We start from the raw sequence: 25,443 nt of genomic DNA, 5'->3' as shown, positions 1-25,443 counted from the left end.
GTGTAACATACAGATAGGAATAGCAGGGTCTGTAGGGTGTAACATACAGATAGGAATAGCAGGGTCTGTAGGGTGTAACATACAGATAGGAATAGCAGGGTCTGTAGGGTGTAACATACAGATAGGAATAGCAGGGTCTGTAGGGTGTAACATACAGATAGGAATAGCAGGGTCTGTAGGGTGTAACACACAGGTAGGAATAGCAGGGTCTGTAGGGTGTAACATACAGATAGGAATAGCAGGGTCTGTAGGGTGTAACACACAGGTAGGAATAGCAGGGTCTGTAGGGTGTAACATACAGATAGGAATAGCAGGGTCTGTAGGGTGTAACATACAGGTAGGAATAGCAGGGTCTGTAGGGTGTAACATACAGATAGGAATAGCAGGGTCTGTAGGGTGTAACATACAGATAGGAATAGCAGGGTCTGTAGGGTGTAACATACAGATAGGAATAGCAGGGTCTGTAGGGTGTAACATACAGATAGGAATAGCAGGGTCTGTAGGGTGTAACATACAGATAGGAATAGCAGGGTCTGTAGGGTGTAACATACAGATAGGAATAGCAGGGTCTGTAGGGTGTAACATACAGATAGGAATAGCAGGGTCTGTAGGGTGTAACATACAGATAGGAATAGCAGGGTCTGTAGGGTGTAACACACAGGTAGGAATAGCAGGGTCTGTAGGGTGTAACATACAGATAGGAATAGCAGGGTCTGTAGGGTGTAACATACAGGTAGGAATAGCAGGGTCTGTAGGGTGTAACATACAGATAGGAATAGCAGGGTCTGTAGGGTGTAACATACAGATAGGAATAGCAGGGTCTGTAGGGTGTAACATACAGGTAGGAATAGCAGGGTCTGTAGGGTGTAACATACAGATAGGAATAGCAGGGTCTGTAGGGTGTAACATACAGATAGGAATAGCAGGGTCTGTAGGGTGTAACATACAGATAGGAATAGCAGGGTCTGTAGGGTGTAACATACAGATAGGAATAGCAGGGTCTGTAGGGTGTAACATACAGATAGGAATAGCAGGGTCTGTAGGGTGTAACATACAGATAGGAATAGCAGGGTCTGTAGGGTGTAACATACAGGTAGGAATAGCAGGGTCTGTAGGGTGTAACATACAGATAGGAATAGCAGGGTCTGTAGGCTGTAACATACAGTCTGTTATGCTGTGCTTGCTGAAGATACTCCCAGTATAATACATATTAAAAGCCATGCCACTGTATTAAACACAGCACTCATATGACATATTAAAAGCCATGCCACTGTATTAAACACAGCACTCATATGACATATTAAAAGCCATGCCACTGTATTAAACACAGCACTCATATGACATATTAAAAGCCATGCCACTGTATTAAACACAGCACTCATATGACATATTAAAAGCCATGCCACTGTATTAAACACAGCACTCATATGACATATTAAAAGCCATGCCACTGTATTAAACACAGCACTCATATGACATATTAAAAGCCATGCCACTGTATTAAACACAGCACTCATATGACATATTAAAAGCCATGTCACTGTATTAAACACAGCACTCATATGACATATTAAAAGCCATGCCACTGTATTAAACACAGCACTCATATGACATATTAAAAGCCATGCCACTGTATTAAACACAGCACTCACGCAAACAAACTTTTTTTTAAAGAACCCTAAAGTTTAAAAGAACCCTAAAGTTGTACTATATGTTTTTTTTTCTTTGCTAGGAGATTTTAAATGATGGACTTGCAATCAGTTTACACTCAGTACTGGGTATTTTATGCTGTCAGTACAACTCTGTTAAACGAGTGAAAATAATAAAACAAAAGCACAACTGGCGACATTGAAATGCAAATAGGACCAGCGGTGAGCGATCACGCAATTTGTCACGTCTGTTTCAAATAGAAATGAAGTGAAACATAATCAGGCTCAGTCAAGATATGAATGTAAGTAACAGCTTGTTCTGGGTTCAATTAAGAAACAAAATCGGTTTAAAGAGACGTCATGTGATCCAAAATAAACCCAAAACGCAAGCCTACCTGTAAATCATTTTCTAACCACTACGGGGCAGCAAACACTCATAAAGTCAATGTTAAACTCTATGTACTTGCACAATGCAATGCAAACGCGTACACTTTCTGTATAAAACACTTTTATTGACCCAGCTTAATGAAAGTAAGATTCAGTTGCCATGGTAATGGTTTTACATTGTTTTAAATCAGAACCAGGATGTGTGACATTTCTTGCTGCATCGTACCGCACTTTCATATGTTTAACTGTCCAGACCAATCTAGTCTTTTGTTTTGTTTTCACCATTCATAAAAAAAAGAACCCACCAGAATCACCATCTCACGCTCTGATTGGTGTGCTCGTTTCAAACAAACCGGCCCTGTGTCAGGAAACTCGATTTCCATTGGTCACATTTAAAGGTAACGCGAAAAGGTGTGTTCCGGTTGGTTCACGACGGTGCCACACTAGCCCCGCCCCGCCCCGCCCCGGCTCTGGCAGATTACGCGCAACTCAATTGAGTTGAGACAGAAAGTAAAGTGACAAGCAAAGAAAGTACCGAAATAAATGATGAAAGTACTTGCGGTCCACGGAGTATTATCGACTGCGCTGTGTGTATAACGACGGGTTTGCTCTGTAAGTATGCTGGACGCAGTCTTGCAGCATGTTTGCTTTATATGTGTTTAATGTCGCTATTTCTGTTTTAGTTAGGAAAGTGGTTGGGAACACGGTCACACAAGTTGTTGTAAGAGTTATGACCCGTTAAGATGGAGTTTAGAAGCGTGGAAAGCTTACAACATATGAAGTTCTTTTTTTTTAGTGTGCTTTTCTAGTTTAGTTTCTGTTTTTTATGGATTTGAGTGACCTGTTCTACATCACAGATTGCGATGGGAGTTGTACGTACAGGTGACAGGAGATTATGTCGAACCTTTGGACTAGTGTTTGTATTTTAATTTGTACTATTTTTTTTCTTCAAATTCCGTACAATGATTTCTTTGGCACAGTACGTACCATAATACTTAAGTATCACAGTATTATATTGACAGTGTAGCACTCGGTGAACCGTGCCCCATTTCTCAATGTAGTCCGCCTTACACGCTGTCAGTAATCATGCAGTAGGGTGCAGTGGGTACAGCTGGCACACGCGTGAATTTCAAGAGCCTTGATACCGGTCTCCTGTGGAGGTTTAGACAAGACAACACGCCTGTAAATCGCATAGGAGTCTGCGCTTCATGTTCTTCAAGTCAACAACATATCCTTACTTGATCACCTTCGTTTTAGGGGAGGGGTTTGTAATAGCAGCTGAGTTTTCTGTTTATTTATTGAAGTAATTTCAAAGATTCTTATTTTTAAATATACAGTATAAAAGTAACATTTCCCAAAGCCTAGGCTAGCTCTTGGAGATTAGTCTAAGGCAGTGGGTCCATGAACTGCTACAGCTGTTTGTGTTCCTGTGGTTGAGGTGGGGAAGCAGCATTGTATTTCATGCATACTGTAATTAGAATTGGGTACAATTGAAGCGAGTACCATCGGGAGGCTTTTATCATCTAGAAACTGAAACACAATGACGTGGCCTCATTGTGGAAAACACACTGTGTATTATTATGGGTTCAGCAGGTCATTCCCACGGTGCAGGTGTGTACCTTTCATTGTGATTTTAGTCTTTTGCTTTTGGTGATGTTATCTAGTAGCCAGTAGTTTAATGTTGTGTGCTTTGATAAAATTGCTTTATTTCTACATGCTGGAGGCTTGCTTGGATCCAGAGTGACTGGCGTGCCGGGTGGTAACATGGTTAAGCTCAAAGCCAGGCATGACCTTTAGGGTTAGATGCAGGCTCCTTCTAATGTGGCACCCATCCCCTCACAAGATGATCTGTGAGACTGGGTGTCAAAGTGGTCACCATGGTGACTCGTGCTAGACTTGCACCCCCCTTCCTGTTGGCAGCCAGCCAGCTTGTTTAACACATGTGTAAAGTGGCTGAGTCAAGCCCCCGTCGCAAAGACACCTCCAGCACCTGCTTGCCAGTACGCTGCTTCCAGGAGATTGAGGGAAGCACTTGTTTATTCCGCCAGCTGGTGACTCATTCAGTACCGCAGACTGATAGAAAGCAGCCAGTGTTCTTCATCAGTCCTGGAGAAGAAAGGGATGGAAAGCTGAACGCTGGAGGAAGGCCTCACAAGAATACCAATACCTCTCATGAAAGGAGGCTGCTTTGGAAAGGCGAGACAAGGTGTTTACTCAAAATAACAGGCACAAAGTTGAAGTAGCTTAAACGGCCATTGTCTCCGTGTTACTGAGAAATTGCAATTAATAGGCATCATTAAACTGCACATAAAAGAAGGAAGATTTTGGTATGCTGTGTGCATGCATTCCCATTTATACACAGCTTGCAAGGAATACAGTTGTGTGGTTCTATCCAGAGGCAGGAGCTGCTGACGGTGTGCACGCCAGCCTCCCACATTGCAATCCCAAACTAAAATGCATTGAGCTACTCAAACTGAAGGACCTATGAAGCTCAGCACAAATCCAGTGGCTACTGCAAAGTAGTCTGCTCTGCTGTCATGCTGCTAAAGGCTTTACTCAAAACCATATACCATTCATATTCAAGTCTAGAATTCTGTGTTGTAATCCTTGTACACGTAAGTACTTGCACCTCACCCAGTCCACTTCCGTTGTGTTCTCCTGGCTCGATATATATATATATATATATATATATATATATATATATATATATATATATATATATATATATACAGTACTGTGCAAAAGTTTTAGGCAGGTGTGAAAAAATGCTGTAAAGTAAGAATGCTTTCAAAAATAGACATGTTAATACTTTATATTTATCAATTAACAAAATGCAAAGTGAGTGAACAGAAGAAAAATCTACATCAAATCAATATTTGGTGTGACCACCCTTTGTCTTCAAAACAGCATCAATTCTTCTAGGTACACTTGCACACAGTTTTTGAAGGAACTCGGCAGGTAGGTTGGCCCAAACATCTTGGAGAACTAACCACAGTTCTTCTGTGGATTTAGGCAGCCTCAGTTGCTTCTCTCTCTTCATGTAATCCCAGACAGACTCGATGATGTTGAGATCAGGGCTCTGTGGGGGCCATACCATCACTTCCAGGACTCCTTGTTCTTCTTTACGCTGAAGATAGTTCTTAATGACTTTCGCTGTATGTAAGCATGATGTGTCTTTCATCTGCTGCAGTAAGTTTCCTTGGCCGACCACTGCGTCTACGGTCCTCAACGTTGCCCCTTTCTTTGTGCTTCTTCAAAAGAGCTTGGACAGCACATCTGGAAACCCCTGTCTGCCTTGAAATTTCTGCCTGGGAGAGACCTTGCTGATGCAGTATAACTACCTTGTGTCTTGTTGCTTTGCTCAGTCTTGCCATGGTGTATGACTTTTGACAGCAAACTGTCTTCAGCAACCTCACCTTGTTATCTGAGTTTGGCTGTTCCTCACCCAGTTTTATTCCTCCTACACAGCTGTTTCTGTTTCAGTTAATGATTGTGTTTCAACCTACATATTGAATTGATGATCATTAGCACCTGTTTGGTATAATTGTTTAATCATACACCTGACTATATGCCTACAAAATCCCTGACTTTGTGCAAGTGTACCTAGAAGAATTGATGCTGTTTTGAAGACAAAGGGTGGTCACACCAAATATGGATTTGATTTAGATTTTTCTTCTGTTCACTCACTTTGCATTTAGTTAATTGATAAATATAATCTATTTTTGAAAGCATTCTTACTTTACAGCATTTTTTCACACCTGCCTAAAACTTTTGCACAGTACTGTATTATTATTATTATTTGTTTATTTAGCAGATGCCTTTATCCAAGGCGACTTACAGAGACTAGGGTGTGTGAACTATGCATCAGCTGCAGAGTCACTTACAACTACGTCTCACCCGAAAGACGGAGCACAAGGAGGTGAAGTGACTTGCTCAGGATCACACAATGCGCCAGTGGCTGAGGTGGGATTTGAACCGGGGACCTTCTGGTTACAAGCCCTTTGCTTTAACCACTGGACCACACAGCCTCCTATGTGTATATATATATAATTTGATTGGCTTCGATCATTGATGTTTTAACCCTCTCCCCCAATCGGAGCACCATGAATGATGTTTGAGAGTCGCAGGCCAGCCCCGCAGTGGATTGGACTGTATAAGCAATGGTGTGATTCTGTTTGAGCCGTGCTTTCTCTTGTGCAGCAAGCAGCTGTTCAACCTGAGATTACTTGTTTCCATTGAAAGGTCTTTGTTCTGCAGTGTGATATCAGGCCTGCTATCAAGCTGCACTGGGCAGTACTCTGCTGACTCATTATTTGATTAAACTGAAGTCATTGTTTTCACCTGTGTTCTCCTGGGTGCTTGTATAGATCTGCCAACATTCAAGAGAGTGGAATCAATGTATATCTTTGTTGGGCGTATTTGAACAGTGGTTGAACATTGAACATTGAACTTTTTTTATGGGCTTAACCAGACCTATGTCTACAAAATCTCAATGTAATAAAATTCTTTGGATTGGAAAATATTGGGTTCAAAGAAACGTATTAGTGTATATTTTAATTTTTTTTCTTCTTCTTCTTTTTTTAGTTAGTCAGTTAAGCAATCCACTGAGGGACTGGAAACCATGTCTGTCAGCGTGCACGAGAACCGGAAGTCCCGCTCCAGCACGGGATCTATGAACATCTCCCTGTTCCACAAGCCCTCGCACCCGGACAGCGTGCTTACCCACCTCAACACCCTGCGCAAGCAGTGCATGTTTACTGACGTCACCCTGTGTGCGGGCGAGCGCTCCTTCTCCTGCCACCGCGCCGTGCTGGCTGCCTGCAGCCGCTACTTCGAGGCCATGTTCAGCGGGGGCCTGCGCGAGAGCCTGGACAGCGAGGTGAACTTCCACGACAGCGTGCACCCCGAGGTGCTGGAGCTGCTGCTGGACTTCGCCTACTCCTCGCGGGTCGTCATCAACGAGGAGAATGCGGAGTCCCTGCTGGAGGCCGGGGACATGCTACAGTTCCACGACATCCGGGACGCAGCGGCTGAGTTCCTGGAGAAGAACCTGCACTCCTCCAACTGCCTCGGCATGATGCTGCTCTCGGACGCCCATCAGTGCAAGCGCCTCTACGAGCTCTCCTGGAGGATGTGCCTGGTACACTTCGAGGCTGTGAGGGACTCGGAGGACTTCTATGGACTCTCCAAGGACAAGCTCTTGGATCTCATCATCAGTGACGAGCTGGAGGTCGAGGATGAGCAGATAGTCTACCATGCCGTCATCCGCTGGGTCCGCTGCGACCTGGACAGCAGGAAGGACCACCTCCCAGAGCTCCTGAGGGGGATCCGCCTGGCCCTGCTGCCTTCTGAGTACTTGATTGAGGCGGTGGCCTGTGAGGAACTGGTGCTCTCAGACAAGAGGAGCCGGCAGATTGTGGAGGAGGCTGTCCAGTGCAAGAAGAGGATCCTTCAGAACGACGGAGTGGTCACCAGCCCCTGCGCACGCCCCCGCATGGCTGGACACACCCTGCTCATCCTGGGGGGCCAGACCTTCATGTGCGACAAGATCTACCAGGTGGACCACAAGGCCAAGGAGATCATCCCCAAGTCGGACCTGCCTAGCCCCAGGAAGGAGTTCAGTGCCTGTGCCATTGGGTGCAAAGTATACGTAACTGGGGGGCGGGGGTCTGAGAATGGTGTTTCCAAGGATGTTTGGGTTTATGACACAGTTCACGAAGAGTGGTCTAAAGGCGCCCCTATGTTGATCGCTCGCTTTGGTCACGGCTCTGCCGAACTGGAGAACTGCTTGTACGTCGTTGGCGGACACACAGCCATAGCAGGCGTATTCCCTGCCTCCCCTTCCGTCTCTCTAAAGCAGGTGGAGAGGTACGACCCCCTCACCAACAAGTGGATAATGATGGCGCCCCTGAGGGACGGAGTAAGCAACGCAGCCGTGGTCAGCGCTAAACTGAAATTGTTTGTTTTCGGCGGCACCACCATCCACCGGGACAAAGCCTCCAAGGTCCAGTGCTACGACCCTGTGGAAAACCGCTGGGCCATCGCGGCCGAGTGCCCCCAGCCATGGCGATACACAGCCGCCGCGGTCTTGGGCAGCCAGATCTTCATCATGGGCGGTGATACCGAATTCACCGCCGTCTCCGCCTACCGCTTCGACTGTGAGACCAATCAGTGGACACGAGTCGGAGACATGACCTCCAAACGCATGAGCTGCCACGCCGTGGCTTCCGGCAACAAGCTCTATGTGGTGGGGGGCTACTTTGGCACCCAGCGCTGTAAGACGTTAGACTGCTACGACCCTACCTCGGACAGCTGGAATAGTATAACCACTGTGCCTTACTCCCTCATTCCTACTGCATTTGTCAGCACTTGGAAACACCTACCTGCCTGAGTGGGGAGCTTCACCAAGGAGTTCAACATTCAACCAAATTAAGGTAAATTCAGTTTGTCTTTTATGTCAGTTACTGTTATTTATTGATTGATTTTATTTCAAAAAGTATATGCATGCATTTATATAAACGTACTAACTTAATATCATTTCTGTTTTATTCAATACAGTATATTCTATTATCTACACTATCCATTATTTTAATTGTATAATAACATTGATTTTCACTGAGTGCGTGTGCAAGTCCACTGAATTTCCTGTCTGTGCATCTCCTGTGAAACTGAAGCTTGTAATGCTCCATGCTTCATTAATAATGCAATGCTGTAATGCTTGCAACGATTATCAGGAGATCCGTGAATGGTTGTAAAAACATGGTCCGTTTTACGTTAATGACTGCTACAGGATGACAACATTGTTTTTGTCTTTCGGGATATAGCTGTGTTGCTCGGTTTCACCCCCAGCAACCACAGACACGCTGCTTGTTAGGCATCCAGACAGCATGACATATTGAGGGATTGTTGTGTGGTCATTAGGACTGTGGCAGACCTGATGCTTCGCAATACCCTCCAGCCAGGAATCATTATTGACAGGGCTAGACATTGATTAGCAATCTGCGTTACAGGGGGGGTTCAGTTGATTTAGCTATTAGATAGCAAGCACAGTAGCACTCAGCAGTCATGTTTCATACAGACCCTGTTTGTTACACAGGGGGTGTGATGTGAACATACTGCTGGCTTCTGTCCTGCTCTTAGCTACTGTAGATAAGAATATACAGAGCTTTAAGAAGCCTTGTTTGTGTTTGACTGTTGGGAAGGTATTCTGCTATTTCTCAGTTACTCCCTAGAGATCCGCCCACCAAGTTCTTGTATTTCATAACTGATTATTTGTGCTCCTCATGAAGGCAGTCAGTCAGCAGAGGCAGGTTGTTAACATCTGGAAACCCTAGTGAGGATCAGGCTTCTCTGGGAAACTGATACCATCTCATTGTTCCAGTTAAGACTGTCAGTTTCACAGTACAGCAGGTGGCTGAGCCAGTCTCTGAGTTATACTGAACCCCCCAGGGCAGGTCCAGTCTCAGAGTTGATTAGGGCTACTTGGTGTAGACTGACATCAGTTATTACAATTGAGAACAGCTTAGCTGCCCTCAGAGAAACCAGATCCAGAAACTGCAGCTGAGGACAGAGTGTTGCATTAATCTGTCCGGTCTTGAAACAGTGCATTAGGAGAATCTGCTGCAGTACATCCATAGCCTGGGTGATACAGGGTTACACACACACATACTCTGAATCCCACACAGAGATGCAAGCTACAGAAAAGGAAAACAAACAAACAAACAAAAAAAAAAACAGTGCATGTTTGTTTTAAAGCTTAGCAGAGAACAGGCGAGAGAGGTTTTAAGCACAGAGGCTTTAATGAACCCTGAACCTTTGTCTAGTTTTATAATATTAAGTTCGGACACATTGTTTATACGTTACCCCGCCCCCCAGCCCCCCTCCTGTCAGCTTCTCTATACTTGTGAACTTTCTCAAAGCAATGAAATGCAGGGTTTTGTCCCCAGCTGACTCCTGTGTTTCGCTGTTTGTTGGAAACACCATTGCGGAGGCCAGGTTCTGGTGGAGCGATTCTGCTGGCATGGAGTTCTGTTGCCTCAGCAGTGAAGCTGTGCAGTTGGAAGACTGACAGACACAATAACTTGTCCCAACTCTCTGTTTGCTGCATGCACTCTCTCTCTTCACGATCATATCATTTCAACTCGTATCATTGTGTTACTCAGAGACGCTGCTGTAGCTCTGCTCATGTCTAGACGCACAAGTCATTGGCTTAGTCCTGCTGTTTGGGAAACTTTTGTTTGTGCTTATGAAGTGCGCAGACCTGGCCGCGCTGGAGGCCAAAGTCCTCTCTGAGTTAGCCCTGGTACAGGGCCGCTATCAGGGACACGGTGAAAGACACCTTGCCCCATAGGGATCACGTTTATGGAGGCAAAGGCACAGTAGCAGTGTATCCAGTCCTCCCAAATTGTTTTGTGATGTTTGGACTTGCCATTTCAGTTATGAGCCAAGTTAGAATTAAACTGCAGATACTGCCTCCAGAGATGCAAGGCGATTGCATTAAAGGAGTGTAACCAAAGCTTTAAAATCCACTCTCATTAGCAGCATTATGACTGTCTCACAGGCTGCTTCTCCTGAGCAGTGAAAATCCACTCTCATTAGCAGCGTTATGACTGCCTCGCAGGCTTCTTCTCCTGAGCAGTGATGGAGACTCCCGTAGACCTTTCCACGTGCTGTTCTGGGGTTAATTCTCTTCTTGCACAGCCATGTCACACATTGCCACAGCTCAGGACACACACACACACACACACACACGCGCCTGTGTCCTATTGTTCAGAAAGCAGTCTGACCACTTTCCCATCGTCAACCCTGAAAGAACTGCTCCCCCACCTAGTCACCTGAAACTGTCATTACCTCTGTAGCACACAAGAGCCATTGAGTGCCACTTGCTGCAGAATAACCATTTACTGAGACAAATAATACAGTGCATGGAATACCTGAGCTTTTAATACAGTGACATTATACAGTGTATCTATAAAGCCTTGATCACAATAATCAGCGCTGATCTATAAAGCCTTGATCACAGAAACCAGCGCAGATCTGTAACCCCTTGATCACAGTAACCAGCTGTCCACTGCACAGGGTTGTACTCTGTGCCAGCCTGCCGGTAAGCCTGTAATTTGTTTTACGCTGTTGTGTAATCCCTGGTAATTACCCCTGTGTTGGGTTTTATTGATTTAACTAATAAGAAGGTGTTTGCAGTAATTCAAGTCGCTGACTTGGGTAAGCTGTCTCATACTGTACCTTGAAGTTTTTGGGTTACATATTTACTGCCTGTGTTTTTAATTGTCCAGTTTTCTGGGGGGTTATTCGATTAGAATCAGGCTTTTCTCTGCTGTTAGAAATAGCTAGACACCAATTCTTGACAATGCAATGAGATGTTGTTCTGTTCCATTTGCAGAGGCCATGGTTTTGCTCACTGCGTCCATCCAACCCCAGCGCTGGAATAGGAACTCCTGATTGGGCGACAGGGCAGTGGCTGGACAGTCTGGGTGTGTTTTTTTTATTTTTCTAAAACAGCCTTCTGATTACCTGACAGGAGTGGAGCAGAACTGGAGGAAGTGTGGTTTCCATGGCAACAATGGAAGGGGCTCCTGGGATTGTCTTCGCCCCCTGGTTCATGTGGAGTCTCTTTAGCCACATTGCTGATGAACTGGTATACTAACTGAGATGCATTTGTTTCTCAAACTTTTAACACGTTCTGTTTTTTACAGACTAGACTAGTTTAATATAAACAAACACCACAACCCAAACCTGGAACACATTGAATTGACATTTTCGTCCCTCCTTCTTCACAGATTCTGATTTAAGTCAGGGCTTGGAATTATTTAAAAATGTTGGTTCATACATTCACCTTTCGCTTCCATAAGCGTCATGCAAGCACTGACCCAGGTCGACAGAGCTTCGCTTGTGTAACCTGACAAGGATCCAGATGCAGAGAGGCAGTGTGTTTCCATGCCAGATGCAGAAGGGCTCAACTGAACTTCGTACACTGTTTTAGAGTAGCATTATTAACTCCTATATCAACGGGTTGCTTCTGCACTTTGGCATCAGCTGAATCTGGTCCTTTTCAAAAGACTGCATTGCCTGTTTGTAGGTGGTGATTTGCTGGTTCCCAGTCAATAGACGGCACAGTTTTGCTGTGCACACATTTGAAGAATGTCTTCCAGATCAACTCAGAATAACACAGCTGTGAAAACCTATTATTGATCCAGATTCATAAAAAGTTCATGGATTGAGTACATGACATGGCTCCTTTTATGGTTAGAGGGATAGAAATATGATCTAGGCTGTGATAACCGGTCCTGTGCAGTACGCTTGCTGAGAGAAACATGGGCTCCTCGAAACTCAAATTCTGAGAGTACGTCTTCCCGGCTGTAAGGAACTGGATTCAATTGAGTTGTTTTTATAAACTTCAGTACAGGACATGATGTGATGAACGAGTTTATTTGATAAAACCTGCACTGGATGAAGCCTCTTTCAAGGAAGTCACCCCAGGGCTTCAGAAAAGGTTACTGAGATACTAAGTAAAATTTCGATTTTTATTTTCCTGGAGACACACTGCTGTACTTAAGAGGTGAAAACTAGAAAGTCTGTTTGTTTACAGTTTTTAAAACATGCACACTAGTTAGTCAGGCTGTGCATGAGCAGCATTGCTCCTCAGTGTGGCCCTGAGCTCAGACTGCATGAGCAGCCAATGAGCATTAGGAAACATGGGGAAGAAAAGCAGCAGTTTTATTCCATGTACTTTCACTCTCAGTGTGCTGTACTTTAGCATCAAAGCAGAGCTGCTGCACATGACTTAACGTTGCATCCCTCCAGACCAATTTAAACATTGTGCAGAGCGGTGGCATGGAGTCGGTGCTGCCCTCGATGGCCTGCACCCTGTTGACTCTGTCTATCCTCCTGTCACTACACCACGTACAGGAGAGGGGGTGTTCAATGTGCTACGTGCCACAAGCAGTATATTCATCTCGTTTGTCACAGAAGCAAGCTGTTTCTATTATGATTATTCATTTTACTGTTCTGAAAACGACAGCATGCAAGATAGAAAGCACATCCATAAAAATAAAACTCTTTAATCGTAAGACCTTTTTTTCATAGTTCAAAAATGAGTAAGTTGAGTTTACTCTAACAATAATGTTTAGACTGCCAGATCACACATTCCGTGTTCTGTTAGGTTAAAGATTAATCTAAGACCCAGAGGCATGCCTTTGTCTGGGAGTCTGAGCTGTTGTTGATGATGACAGTGCAATGCAATCTAGTTAATGGCTTGGTGCCATAAGGAGTTTAGGAGTTTTTGTCTACCCTGATGAGTCAGTTGACAGTTCAGCTGAACTCGTGTTTGTTGAATATTTGCTCAACCTTAGCTAGGATATGGGAAGTGTTTGGTTTTTGTTGCGCTTGTATTGTTACATTTAGCAGCTGTTTTGTTACTCTTCCCAGTGAATCACAGAATTATAATCTGGCAGTGCGGCAGCTCTGTTCTACTTCAGGAAGAATTTTAATAAAAGGACTTAAAAGTACAACCAATTCTGTAGCGACTGGCAGCTTGCCAAAAAGACCAGTCAAAGACAAACACGCTTGGAACAATGTCAGGCAGCTCTCCACCGACTGTCCTCCATCAGGTGTGTTTTTCCATACTGGACTTCAAGTAATTTGCACTTGCGAATGCAATTTGTAATTATTTTGCTGTTCCTTTTCCTTCCTTTATCTGGTGTGCCATGGCAGCCTGCCAAGAAACAGTGAAGCATGGAGATGGGAGACGGACAATGACGGGCTGGCTGAAACTTCCTTACAGGAGGGTCCGAGAAGGATGCATGTGGGACCGTTAGGAATATAATAAATAGGTAGACGGATAGACTGCAGGTGGGGTTGACTTAACAACATTCATAATTCTACTATCAATTGGTCCCTTTTTAGACTCTGTGCAGAGAAGATGGTATTAATGCAAATGTTAACATCATGAAATTAGGAAATCTGCAATATAGCAAGCTCATGTTGTGATACCCTCTATGCTACCCAGTAGTTTCCAGCAAGCTCCAGCTTTATTTCAGCTGTAAAATGAGACTGAAATAAAACCAGGACAGGCACACATGTGACCCTTTGTGTACCCGAAGATGAAGTCATTTTACCATAGCAATACCCATTGTTGAATGAATACCATCTCTGTGTAACATCCAAAATCAAACAAGGCTCTTCTTTTATTTAAAGTTATGCAGAGCTCTGCTTTGAAGTGAGCTCGTGGCCATGTCCATGTCAGTGAGTTCTTCAGCTCAAGTGCTGTTTCTGAATATTTCTTAGTGGACTAATTGCCTGTGAAGTATTTGCTCAGTGGATTAATAGAGGGCTGCAGTCCCCAGTGCTTTACAAATCCAATGTGCATGAAGAATAAAATAAACAAGGGCTGATGACAATGCTGTAAAGAGGGCTGGGAACATGAACCTCAGTCCTGCAGTGCACGTCATTTCAGGGGCAGGATCTAGTTTTGTGGAGAGAGGTCTGCCGGACTGAATGCTTTCCAGGAATCCTCGATTTGAACCACGAAGCATTACACAGGTACTGAATGCTTTTACTGTTACAAAATGAAGCAACACACACAGTCTGAAATTCAAGTTTTAAATCCTGAATAAATAATGAAATCCCTGGGCTCTCAAAGAGAGTTAAACTTGGGTCTTCAGAGAGCTGCCGAGGACACAGCAGCAATGCAATATGTCTCTACTGTCATCCACTGTACTGTTCCCACAACACAGCCAGGTGCTCTAGGGCTTTATTAAAAAAAGAAAGGATACTGGACTTATTAAATCAACAGGGAAAGAACAGCTTTTCATTTCAAGGGCTGTTTATCGTTTCAGCATTAGCTCTTCAAAACTCCCTCAGGTGTAACTGAAGTGTTCAGCAGTAGCAGTATGAGGAGGAGCCTTGAATAGACAAAACACAAGAGAGCTCTTCCAGTGACCATAGCAAGCCTGTATCAGGGTGCACATGTGACTCCTCCTGCTATACCCAGGAGGAGCCTCGAATAGACAAAACACAAGCCACACTGTTACCAGCATTCAATTCAATTAAATGTCTGACAGCAGACGTGGTTCTATTATTAAACAGCCACAGTCAGTAACTGATTCCGTTTAAAAGCGTCGTTAACAAAGAGACTTTATTGAATGTAATGCAAATTGATTCCCCACAGCCTAATTCAATTTCCTCATGTAACTTCACGTGCTGACCGGCTAATTGTCTGATAATCCTAATTGCAGTCTGCACTCATTTGGTAATTGGGTTTTTTTCAACCCTGACCCTGCGCTTCCAACAACTTGTGTCTTGTAGATAGACTAGACTAGATTGAGCTCCTGTAGAGTCATCGGAGGATGGAGAGAAACATTGTGGAATGATGTTGGAACAGTTTAAGAAAATGCGATCCTTAATTAAAGCCTGTGTGAAAGCTTTGTAGTTTTGAATGGACACTCTGTCTGAGACAGCGCCAGTAAAGAGGAGTAAAAACAAACTACAGCATGGAGACACTGATGAAGGCTGACTCCTGAGTTCCTTCTTAGCACTTGCATTTACCTGTAAGGCGGGCCAGCATTGTGCTCAAGGAAAGAAAAAAAAAAAAACAATATGCAGTATCCTCAAATCCTATTGTAACTGGACATCCATAACTAAAACCTGCAATAGGGATGAATGTATAAATACTGTAAATCATTTTGAAACGCTGTTGAATGTACTAGTATTTCTATACTGGTTAACTGTACAGCGGGATGGAAGAGGGAGTGTCGTTTGCTGTGGGAGTGTGATAGTTGTTCTAAGTGTAGAAGAAAGGTAATGTGTGGGGGTAAAAGTTTCACTCCGAGTTTATCTGGTGGCAACATGTCTATAACTTCAAGCAGAGGCTACTTAACCTCTTGCAGGAACCTCGACAGAGTGCTGTGTGGATGAGGGTTTTGTTGCTTCCAAGTCAATCCAGGGTTACAGTATTGAGATCTCGTACTGTATTGTTGTGAGGATCGTGATTTCATTGCAGTTGCTGTAGAGTTGGCTGCCATTACAGAGTATGGAATCAATGGAATGCCCTGGGGGGACATGATGGTACATTGTAAATTACAGTCATCATAAATAATGGATCCTATAAACCATTAACAAAGCCTAGCACGGTTCTATAATAAGAGATAATGCCGTTGCAGTCCCTGCTGATTTTATTGAAGCATATAAAGATTGAGGTGCAGTTTTGTTTTTTGTTTTTTTATATAATTTGCTTTAGGTCAAGAGGATGCCCTGCGTTATTAATAAATGAAATTAAAAATAAATAAACCAATTAAAGGAAATGTCCCCACAGACAGGCCAGACTTTTTGGCTACTTTTGTAATGAAAATTCAAGCCTGTCTGAAAAGGCACTGAAAGCTTGGTGCTGCTGCACTGCACACAAACAAGGGCAGGCTCACAATTTAAGATCATACTGAAATGCAAACCAGATTCTTGCACGTTTGAAGCTGTTATCGATGACACAGTCCTGTTGTCAACCAGAAAGGCTTCTGGATAGCCAGGCTTTAGCATACAGCCAGTCAGTTACTAACTTCAGCATGCAATCCTAAAGCCGGGGTGTCTTTTGGTATTTTGGGACCACTGGAATACATCTGCCTGAAATGAATTTGCTCGACAGACATCCAGGGGGTCCAGGCTTAACAATATAATTTAAAGACTGTCTCAAAGCCTCAAGTCTGGGCTTGAAAGTGCACAGCTTGTGTAGATCTCTGACATTAATGTGAGAGGTGTTTCCATCTGCCTTCCTCAAAATAACAATCCACTCTTCTCATCCCTGTCATTATCCATTCCCATGCCTGTAGTTTTATCGCAGGAACGTGCATCTTTCTAAACAACACAATCAAGTTCCTTTATTGAGCACAAGCTCACTCTTAAGACCATTAAAAGCACAACAGAGCTTTGCAAAGTAGGTAGAGAAATAACTGGGTTAAAAAAATGCAATGGCATACTCATGAGCAAAGGTTTGTTATGGGGAAAGACGATGGGCTGTCGGTACAGTATTACAAGGAATATGTGAAACCGATAATCCCAGGAGAAACATTTCTCATGTATTTTTGAAATCTCCTGTTTTGAAATACACCAGCCCCAAGAACTGGAAGCCGAGTGTGCTGAGAGGCAGCGTGTTCCCAGGGAGACAGGGACAGAATGAGTTCAGACTAGTCTGGCTTTCAGCCACAGGGCAGATAAGCAGGACAGGAGAGTCTGAAATAAGAGACAGCCTTGCTCTGAAATTTACTTGCCCTTGAGCAGCTTTTTATCTACCGAGTGCCATGTCTTTACAACGCACATTGCCATGGAACGAACCTGCAGGGAAACCTATTAACCTTCCTCTGAAAGCAGAACAAAAATAATCAATGACATGTTGTAAAGAGCTTCCCGGTAGTGGAAAATCAACAGTTTATTTCATAGTTATTCATTGTTTTCGGGGGTCACAGGACTAAATCCCTGGGACTGTTTTCAGAAGGAGTTGGAGAAGAGATGCATCACTCAGGTCACACCTTTAAATGTGGCTTGGTGGTTTTCTGAATGCCTGCTTGCTTCAGAAAGCTCTGTCCATATGAAATGTACAGCTGGGGGTTTGACTGCAGTTGTACTTTGAACTTCTGCCTTCAAGCTTTTGTATGGCATCTGTTTCAGCTGCTTGCCCTACTTCTGTGTGCCCTATTTCATAAAACTCGGGTGAATTCAGGCGTGTGAGGATTGAGCAGACATCCATGCACTTGAAATCCTTTTTACCCGCAGGAATTCAAGGAATGCCATCTCTCTTGTTAGAGGATCTCAGTGAAGCTGTGGGGAAGGCGCTGGTCATGAAAAGGTTGCACCAGAGTCATGCTGATTAGTCATTTTGCTAAGGGCCAGTCTTTCTAATGATATGATCTGACAGTATGCCCGCCAAGGAGGAGCGTGGAAGGTGTGGGTGTTGAAGTGTGTGCTGAAGCTGTGATAGAACCCGAATCGAGCCCGGGTGCTGAAGTGTGTGCTGAAGCTGTGATAGAACCCGAATCGAGCCCGGGTGCTGAAGTGTGTGCTGAAGCTGTGATAGAACCCGAATCGAGCCCGGGTGCTGAAGTGTGTGCTGAAGCTGTGATAGAACCCGAATCGAGCCCGGGTGCTGAAGTGTGTGCTGAAGCTGTGATAGAACCCGAATCGAGCCCGGGTGCTGAAGCTGTGATAGAAACATGATAGAAAGGGAGAAGCGTGGCAAAGTAGAAAGGAATTGGGTTAAGAAGAGGTTCAAGAAAGACAGTTAGAGTGAAAGAAAGAGACCGAGGGCTATATTTCACTATGAGTAACTTGCAGGAACAGTCTTAGGCAAGCAGGAAAGCTATTTCCTCAGTCAGGAGAAGGCTCCCAGTTCTAACAGTGCAGTGCAGTGGAGGGGCTGCTCACCGCTGCTTCTCTCTGGGCTGTCTGTCCCCAGACCAGCTGCTCTGCAGATCTGAAGGCTGATCCCCTCTGATGTAATGTTTACCAGAGACTCTGTGCCGACAGGAGATAGGAACTATGTTAAAAATGTTGCTTTTATTTGAGGTGGCGCAGCGGTGCTGTGCTGGAACATGCTTTTCTTGCCATGGAAAAGCCTGGGTTATGATGACAGCAAGGCTGGTTGGACTGCTTGCTTTTAATGGTATGTTCATATTACTGGGGAATTCATCCCCCATTTTATTCTACAATATGTTTTTTTAAATACATCATTTAAATTATATATTTTATTCCATATTTTTGAAAACATAATATATGATTGCTATAGAAGCAGCTTAGATATGTTTATACATTTCTCTCAAAAATAATTTCAAACTGTCTGATTATTACAACAGCAACAATTTCTAATTCCTAACCCAGCATCAGGGCTTGTTACACAAACCAGTGCGTAATCTTTGCAGGAGATACAGTCAAGCTATATTAGATTCCAGATCAGAAGATGCAGATTAAAAGAGCAGAATTCCTCAGAACTCTGTTTACATACCTGACTTGTGAAACGGCACACATGATATCAGTTCAGTCTGAAGCCAGGTAGAGTCGGGCAGTCTAGCAGACAGTATGAACTCAGATCAGGGGAAGAGACTTTGCAGTGCACCCTGAACAGAGCGAACCACAGCCTGGTCAGGAAGGAGAGTTGTAGCCCTGGCCCAAACGAGCTTGAGACTAGAAGTGGCGTTATTGTGAAGATACTGTACCAAAGATATGGCATGGTTAGGTACGTTTGTGAACATCAAGTATGTGCCATGGGACTCCAAACACACACGAGCCCTGCTGCACCCGGTCCTGGGTCTCAGAACTGCCCTCAGTTAGGTCAGGACCGGTCCTGGGTCTCATAACTACTGCACTGTAGTCACAGATTGAATTGCTATTATAATACAATTCAATCTGCAGTATTACTGTAGTGTTGTCACAGTTCACTCAAACTGCACACTGCTGCCGTTGACTCTTTATTTTGTTATAAAGAGTCAATAGCTCCTAAGAGCAGACAACCATGAGAGTAAAGTGTAAATACAGCACAGCTTCTATTTCAAAGGGCTGTTCTGTACCTCTCTGGAATGCCATGTCATAATTAAAATCAAACAGCCTCAATAGACTGTAAGAATCAGGATGAAAGCGTTTCAGAAGAAACACCTGCACGCTGTCTGCCAAACCTCTGCAATCCCAGACACTGCCCTGCTCCACATCACAGCCTGCAGTGTAAGCATTAGGTGTTTCTGCAACAGTTATTATCAGGAAGGAAAGGGAGGAGGGGGGGTTGAGTCACACATGACAAGCATGCAGCCCCTTGTGTGGAGGAGTGGAGCCTGGAATGTGTAAACAGCGGAGGCACTTTGTTCCATTCCGCTTGCTAGGCACTGGAGTGTAAATAGAGCTGGGGGGCAGCGTTTGTCACTTTGCAGCTCCCGGCTGAAAGGAAAACAAAGAACAAACGGAGTGGAGCAGGAGCCGCAGCCAGTAGTCATGGAAACACGCCTCAGTGGAACAGCATTTCAGAAGTTAAATATAGTGGTGCGTTCTTTTACTGGGTTTATTTTAGGGCCTTGTTCTTCAGTGTTTCTCTGTAAGACTTGTGGGTCCTGTTTTCTCTCTTACCCTCCATTGAGATCACTGAAGCAACGCCAGCGCAGATTGAATGGACGGGTGCATGTGAGCTCAAAAGAGAACTGTAATCATAGCTGAGAGGTGGTGTGAGTCCGTGGGGTCACGCTGTGGTTTAACCAGCGAGCTGGGCTGGTGTTGTCCGGGTGACGGTACAGGACTGTAATCATAGCTGAGAGGTGGTGTGAGTCTGTGGGGTCACGCTGTGGTTTAACCAGCGAGCTGGGCTGGTTTTGTCTGGGGACGGTACAGGACTGTAATCATAGCTGAGAGGTGGTGTGAGTCCGTGGGGTCACGCTGTGGTTTAACCAGCGAGCTGGGCTGGTTTTGTCTGGGGACGGTACAGGACTGTAATCATAGCTGAGAGGTGGTGTGAGTCCATGGGGTCACGCTGTGGTTTAACCAGCAGGAACAGTCCACCCACAGTCCACTGAGATGCATTAACCAGGGCTGGAGGCTCATACTCACTGCAGTATATTCAGCTGGTCAGAATACAGCAGATGTGAACCAGGACTCTCAGAGCTTTGTAATGATGGGACTGATCAAGGAGCAGAGATAGCACTCTGAATCTGACCTCGCTTTGAGCCACTTTGAAGGTTTTGCTTGTTTGACTCCCCGTATCACGTTCTAGGGAACATTCGTTCGAAAAGGCATTTTGTAATCCATTGAGTCTGGCTTGAGTTTGATTTGCCGATCCTAAAACTGTGCGCTGCTTTTCATAATATGTTGAGCTCTCCAGGGGTTAAACCGAGATCTGTCCCCAAGCCATGGCACATTTCTGTCAGGAATGTGAAAGGGCTGCACAGACCGACCCCTTGAAGCGCATTGATAGAAGCTGCTGGGGTTTAAAATGATATGAAGATCTCAGAACATAAGAACAGAATCAAAACCCGGACCCATGCCTGTTCCTTTCAGGCACATGATCCACTAACACTTCAACACTGGGCCTTTTCAAAGGGGCTTTAAAGAGTTGCCAGCCAGCCGCTGCGCAGATCTGAGCCGGTGCTTTCTATGCATAGCCCAATTCTCGTGGACATTAGCATTTGAAAAGAGGCGTGGGGCTGAGCCGTGGAAATGGAAGGGACAGTCGGGGAGGCTGGTGAGAAGCAGAGTTTGAATTCACAGCCAAACTATTATCTTTGCGTTGCCTTGGAGGGCCTCTGAAAAGGGCTCTTTGTCAAGCCTGCTTCACAATGACATCCCCAGTGAGCCCCAAGACCCTCCTTCCACAACCCAGTAGCTTATTTTCAATCTTGGTTTACGTGGCGATTTTTTGCAATTTGAAACTTTTTTTTTTCCAGTCAGACCGTAGAAGAGTGAATGTTTAAAAACAAAATAAAAAACCCACAAACTTCAGATATACCGTAATAAGAAAAACAGCACAGTCCATAGTTATAGATTCTGCTAGCATTACAGGATCAAGCTGAAGGGTATTAAGAAGCTGGAACTGATTTGTTTGGAAGTGTCAAAAGTTATCCTCCAGTTAACAGTGACAGGATTAGAACCTTTTTTTTTTTAAGCTGCAGTTTGGCATCTTTTTACCATTGTTGTAGTTGCTGCTGTTGTGTTTTTTTAAACATCATTGATTAAAATTCCTGCTTAGTCACCAGCTGCTAACAAACAAGTTTCTGTTCAGTTCCAGCAGGCCCGGATCAAATGAAACTGCACAGAATCAGCCGAGAACTTTCCACAGCTGTGAGGGGCCACTGGGCTCCTAATCTCTCTGTGAACGGCACACTGAAGGGCTGCTGTTGAGCGCAGTAACAGAGCAAAACAATTTCATTCCAATGACCGCGCGTGGGTCCCTGGAGCGGGATACATAGTGCACAACACTCCTGCTTCCTGGAATCAAACAGAAAGGACTCCGAGTTGTGTTCACTGTGTCTGCAGTACGCAGGAGGAAACCTGGGTTCAGCTTCCCTGTACTCCAGAGTTTTAGCACAGCACTTTGAAAAGGAGCACAGTGTTTAAAGTTAGAGACAGCCATGAAGTGCACTTGGTGGGAAAGTACAAACCGAATTTAAAAAGCAGCTCCTGTTAGGGTTACAACTCTATTTAAATGTACAACAAGCATCACTCTTCCTGTGAACAGGACAGTGAAATCCACATCAGGTATGAAGGTCCTGCAGCAGACAGTTCAACAGTGAGATCATGTATTTTCCACTGTGGTTTTTTTTCATTGAAATCGTGCAGACCCCTCAGTCCTCACTCCACACAATGGATGATCGATAAACCTTAATGTGATGATTTACAAGGAACAGTAAGGGTCTCAAACTGCGTCATTCAGCACAGCAGAGAAGGAGAGAGAGGATAGAAACAAGCTAGTCAGATTACAGCAGTAAGTGTGAGAGTGTGCTTGACAAGGTGAAATCCACCGGCAGAGCAAGGGGATCACAAGGGAGAGCGAGGCTGAATTCTGGATCAGAGTGGCTGCCTCATCCCAGAGCCCCCAGGGACCAGATCAACCATCCTGTAACCCAGAGATTAATGGAAATGGAAAACACTTCCCTTGAGATCACTCTGTTTTCAATGTCTCAGGGCAGTGATCTAATTCATAATGCATGAAGGTGACGGGCTACTAGAAATCAAACAGCTTTCTCTACACAGGGGCCTCACTGGAGAGCTCCACTATTGACTTGTATTATTCTTCACATTGTTTTAACAAGAAACCTCATACAATAATACCACAGCTATGCAAGATTTCCCTGACATGAAAGTGAGAAAGACTGTCATTTGAAATGTCTGGGGAACAGACTTTATTATAGTATGTGGGGCTCACAGTTTCGTAGTTACTAATGCGGCTCTACCCAGTATGAGTCTCCCAATACTGAATCGGTAAAAGGGGATTCAGTGATGGGTGGGGCACGGGACACTGCAAGCACATCTGAAGCACTTGAAAACATTTCAATTATCACAAAAAATCAATTGATTCAGCCTGTTCCATTTAAGAACTTGTGTAGAAAGTGTGTCTGAGCCTTCTTGTCTCCGGCTGTCTCACAGCAAGGGTACGAATCCTCCGAAAGTAAATCTATAGAATTGAATGCAAGAGGCTTCTTGTCAAATCGGAGGGCGTTCCTCATGGTCTGAAGTGCAGGGTTATTGATCTTGGTGTGGCCTCTCATAAGGATACCATTGACCGAGAGAAGGAAAACCTGCCCAGTCTCAATCTCAATAATATGAATACAAAGAAAATGCTCTTACAATAATAGTTATTTATTAGGAGAAACATGTTGAATTTCCATCTTTTTTATACACCATAAAATGCAGATAAATAGACTCCTTACAAAAAGCTGAACTGAATCACGACAAAAAATGATGCATTTTTTCTTTTACATTTTTACATTAATTACATTTACATAAAATAGTTGTCTTTTGCCCTTTTTTTTTTTTTTTTACAGAATTCAGCAAGAAAAATATTCCTGTACCTTAAGTACAAGCAATTGTTTGTTTGCATTCAGATCAGAGGTGTGCCACTTCTTATGAAAGCTCCTGAGAAGACGGTTGAGAATGCGCTGGTGCATTTCATCATTAGCACAAGACTGCACAAGGGTCTCCATGAAGCTAAACATCAGCGTGTTATGAAAGGGCAGCTGGGCTCAGGGCTCGCTTTCACCCCTCAATGAACAGAGAGCTTATTTAAGCTTTATACTCCAGCAGGTAAAAGGGATAGGGATGGGGAGGGGAAAGAGCCCTGGGTTTGTGGGGAATGCTGCAGGACAAAAAACAGATCAGAATTCATCATTTTTGTGCAAAGACAGGATTCATATTTTCTATTTTTTGTATGTTTTTTTTTTTTTGGTTTTTGCATGCTTAGGAAGCACAAGTCTATCTGGTGGACTGAATACACACTACGCCCTCTGGTGAACTAAATTAGGTGGTGCAGCCTGTTCCTAATACACAGTGCGCCCTCTGGTGAATTCAGTAAGGTACTGCAGCCCCATTCTTGGCAGAAGTGCTGCACACCTTTAATTTCATTTGGAGCAGCATTACATAAAAGTGAACATAGAATGTTATCTAAAGGAGTTTTAACAGCGGTATTGATTTTAGCCCCTCAGTGGAAAACAAATAAGCGTGAAAAGGCAGGAAGAACCAAAAATAAATATTTTTTAAAAAATCAATCAAACTGCAAAGCTTGGGGATGGGGGGGTTGTGGAATACAGTACTGAACTCTCAGATTATTCTAGTACCACATTGTGATCTGATTTACATTGCATGCAGTTTCTACACTGTACCAATTCACAATTCAAAGACATTGGAATGAACAGAAAGCAGTAAGCTGAAGAATGCAGGCTCCCTCGAGTGGTGCAGGCGCTGTATTAAAGCAGCCAGCTGGCAGCACCCTGGCGATTGCTTACAGCACTGCTTGGCAAACCCTAGTAAACGTGGGCAAACACAAGTCCACTCTCCTGGTCTTCTAAAAGTCGGTCCTCGACATAAAAAAAAAGAAGTAATAAAAAAATAAAAACGAAGAGATCTGATTGTCCTTTTATGATTTAAAGCAGGTAGTAGCATCCCTTGTAATAGAGTGTCATTTTAAAAGTGCTCTGTGGCATCAAACCATGTTAAATTTGCATTGAGATGATTGCTAAAAAAACAAAAAACTATCTGTTGCTACACAAATTAACCTGCAAGTACAACTCCACGGTTCTCTGCCCTCAAAGACTTTTTTCCCCCCCAATTCCTGTCTTTTTTTTTTTATATATATGTTTGACAAGTTACTTGCACACCAAAAGAAACCGCATGGCTTCATATGAATTATATAACAGAACAAAACAACATAAGCAATAGATGAAGTTGTTGGGTACCGGCCTCTTGTGAGACACAAGGCATGCTTTCAGGCTTCTGACTGCACTGCACAGTGGCACTCGCTTTCAAACCTTAAAACATGCGGAAAAACAGCCCCGATTAAAAGAGGCATCAGTGCCCTTTCTGAACTAAGGGGTCGGCTCTGAGGTTTCTCCAGTGTGATGTATGGTTGGGAAGCTGGCACAATTGTGTCGTGCTGGAGAGAGTGTCCTGGGAGACTCTCTGCCTGGCAGGAGGGCCAAGCTGCTTTGGCTGGCAGAGGCCCTGGATGTGCAGACAACCTGAAGAGAAGAGCACCATGGGACAGTGGAGGACAAAGTGCCATCAGCAGAAGTAGATCTCCTCTCCCTCAGCTGGAGCTTCAGAGACGGGAGGGTGCTGGGGATCTAGAGAGAGGAGAGAGAAGAGTCACTTGACAAGCCTTAACCGGTTCATGTAACTCCACACAATAAGGAGCAGTAATGACCCATCTGTCTACCTATTCACA

General features: G+C 44.2%; 2 protein-coding genes across 5 annotated transcripts in view; one reads left to right on the top strand and one right to left on the bottom strand.

The window, feature by feature from the left end:
- Positions 1–2,516: 2,516 nt before the first annotated feature.
- Positions 2,517–24,708, top strand: LOC131700648 (kelch-like protein 25). Its single transcript, XM_058999246.1, has 3 exons — positions 2,517–2,648; positions 6,621–8,470; positions 11,434–24,708. The coding sequence occupies exon 2, from the start codon at positions 6,658–6,660 to the stop codon at positions 8,425–8,427; it is 1,770 nt and encodes a 589-aa protein (XP_058855229.1). The 5' UTR covers positions 2,517–2,648; positions 6,621–6,657; the 3' UTR covers positions 8,428–8,470; positions 11,434–24,708.
- Positions 23,343–25,443, bottom strand: part of LOC117429465 (A-kinase anchor protein 13-like) — a 77,292-nt gene continuing 75,191 nt past the window's right edge. For all 4 annotated transcript variants that reach the window (XM_058999241.1, XM_058999242.1, XM_058999244.1 and 1 more), the window contains one exon: positions 23,343–25,342. In XM_058999241.1, coding sequence (XP_058855224.1) covers positions 25,281–25,342 — 62 coding nt within the window. In that variant the 3' untranslated portion in view covers positions 23,343–25,280. The remainder of the gene's footprint in view (positions 25,343–25,443) is intronic.

This window comes from Acipenser ruthenus, chromosome 24 (assembly GCF_902713425.1).
Source record: "Acipenser ruthenus chromosome 24, fAciRut3.2 maternal haplotype, whole genome shotgun sequence".
NCBI classification, from domain to species: domain Eukaryota; kingdom Metazoa; phylum Chordata; class Actinopteri; order Acipenseriformes; family Acipenseridae; genus Acipenser; species Acipenser ruthenus.
The sequence above is the reverse complement of the archived record's forward strand: the minus strand, read 5'-3'. Positions and strand labels throughout refer to the sequence as shown.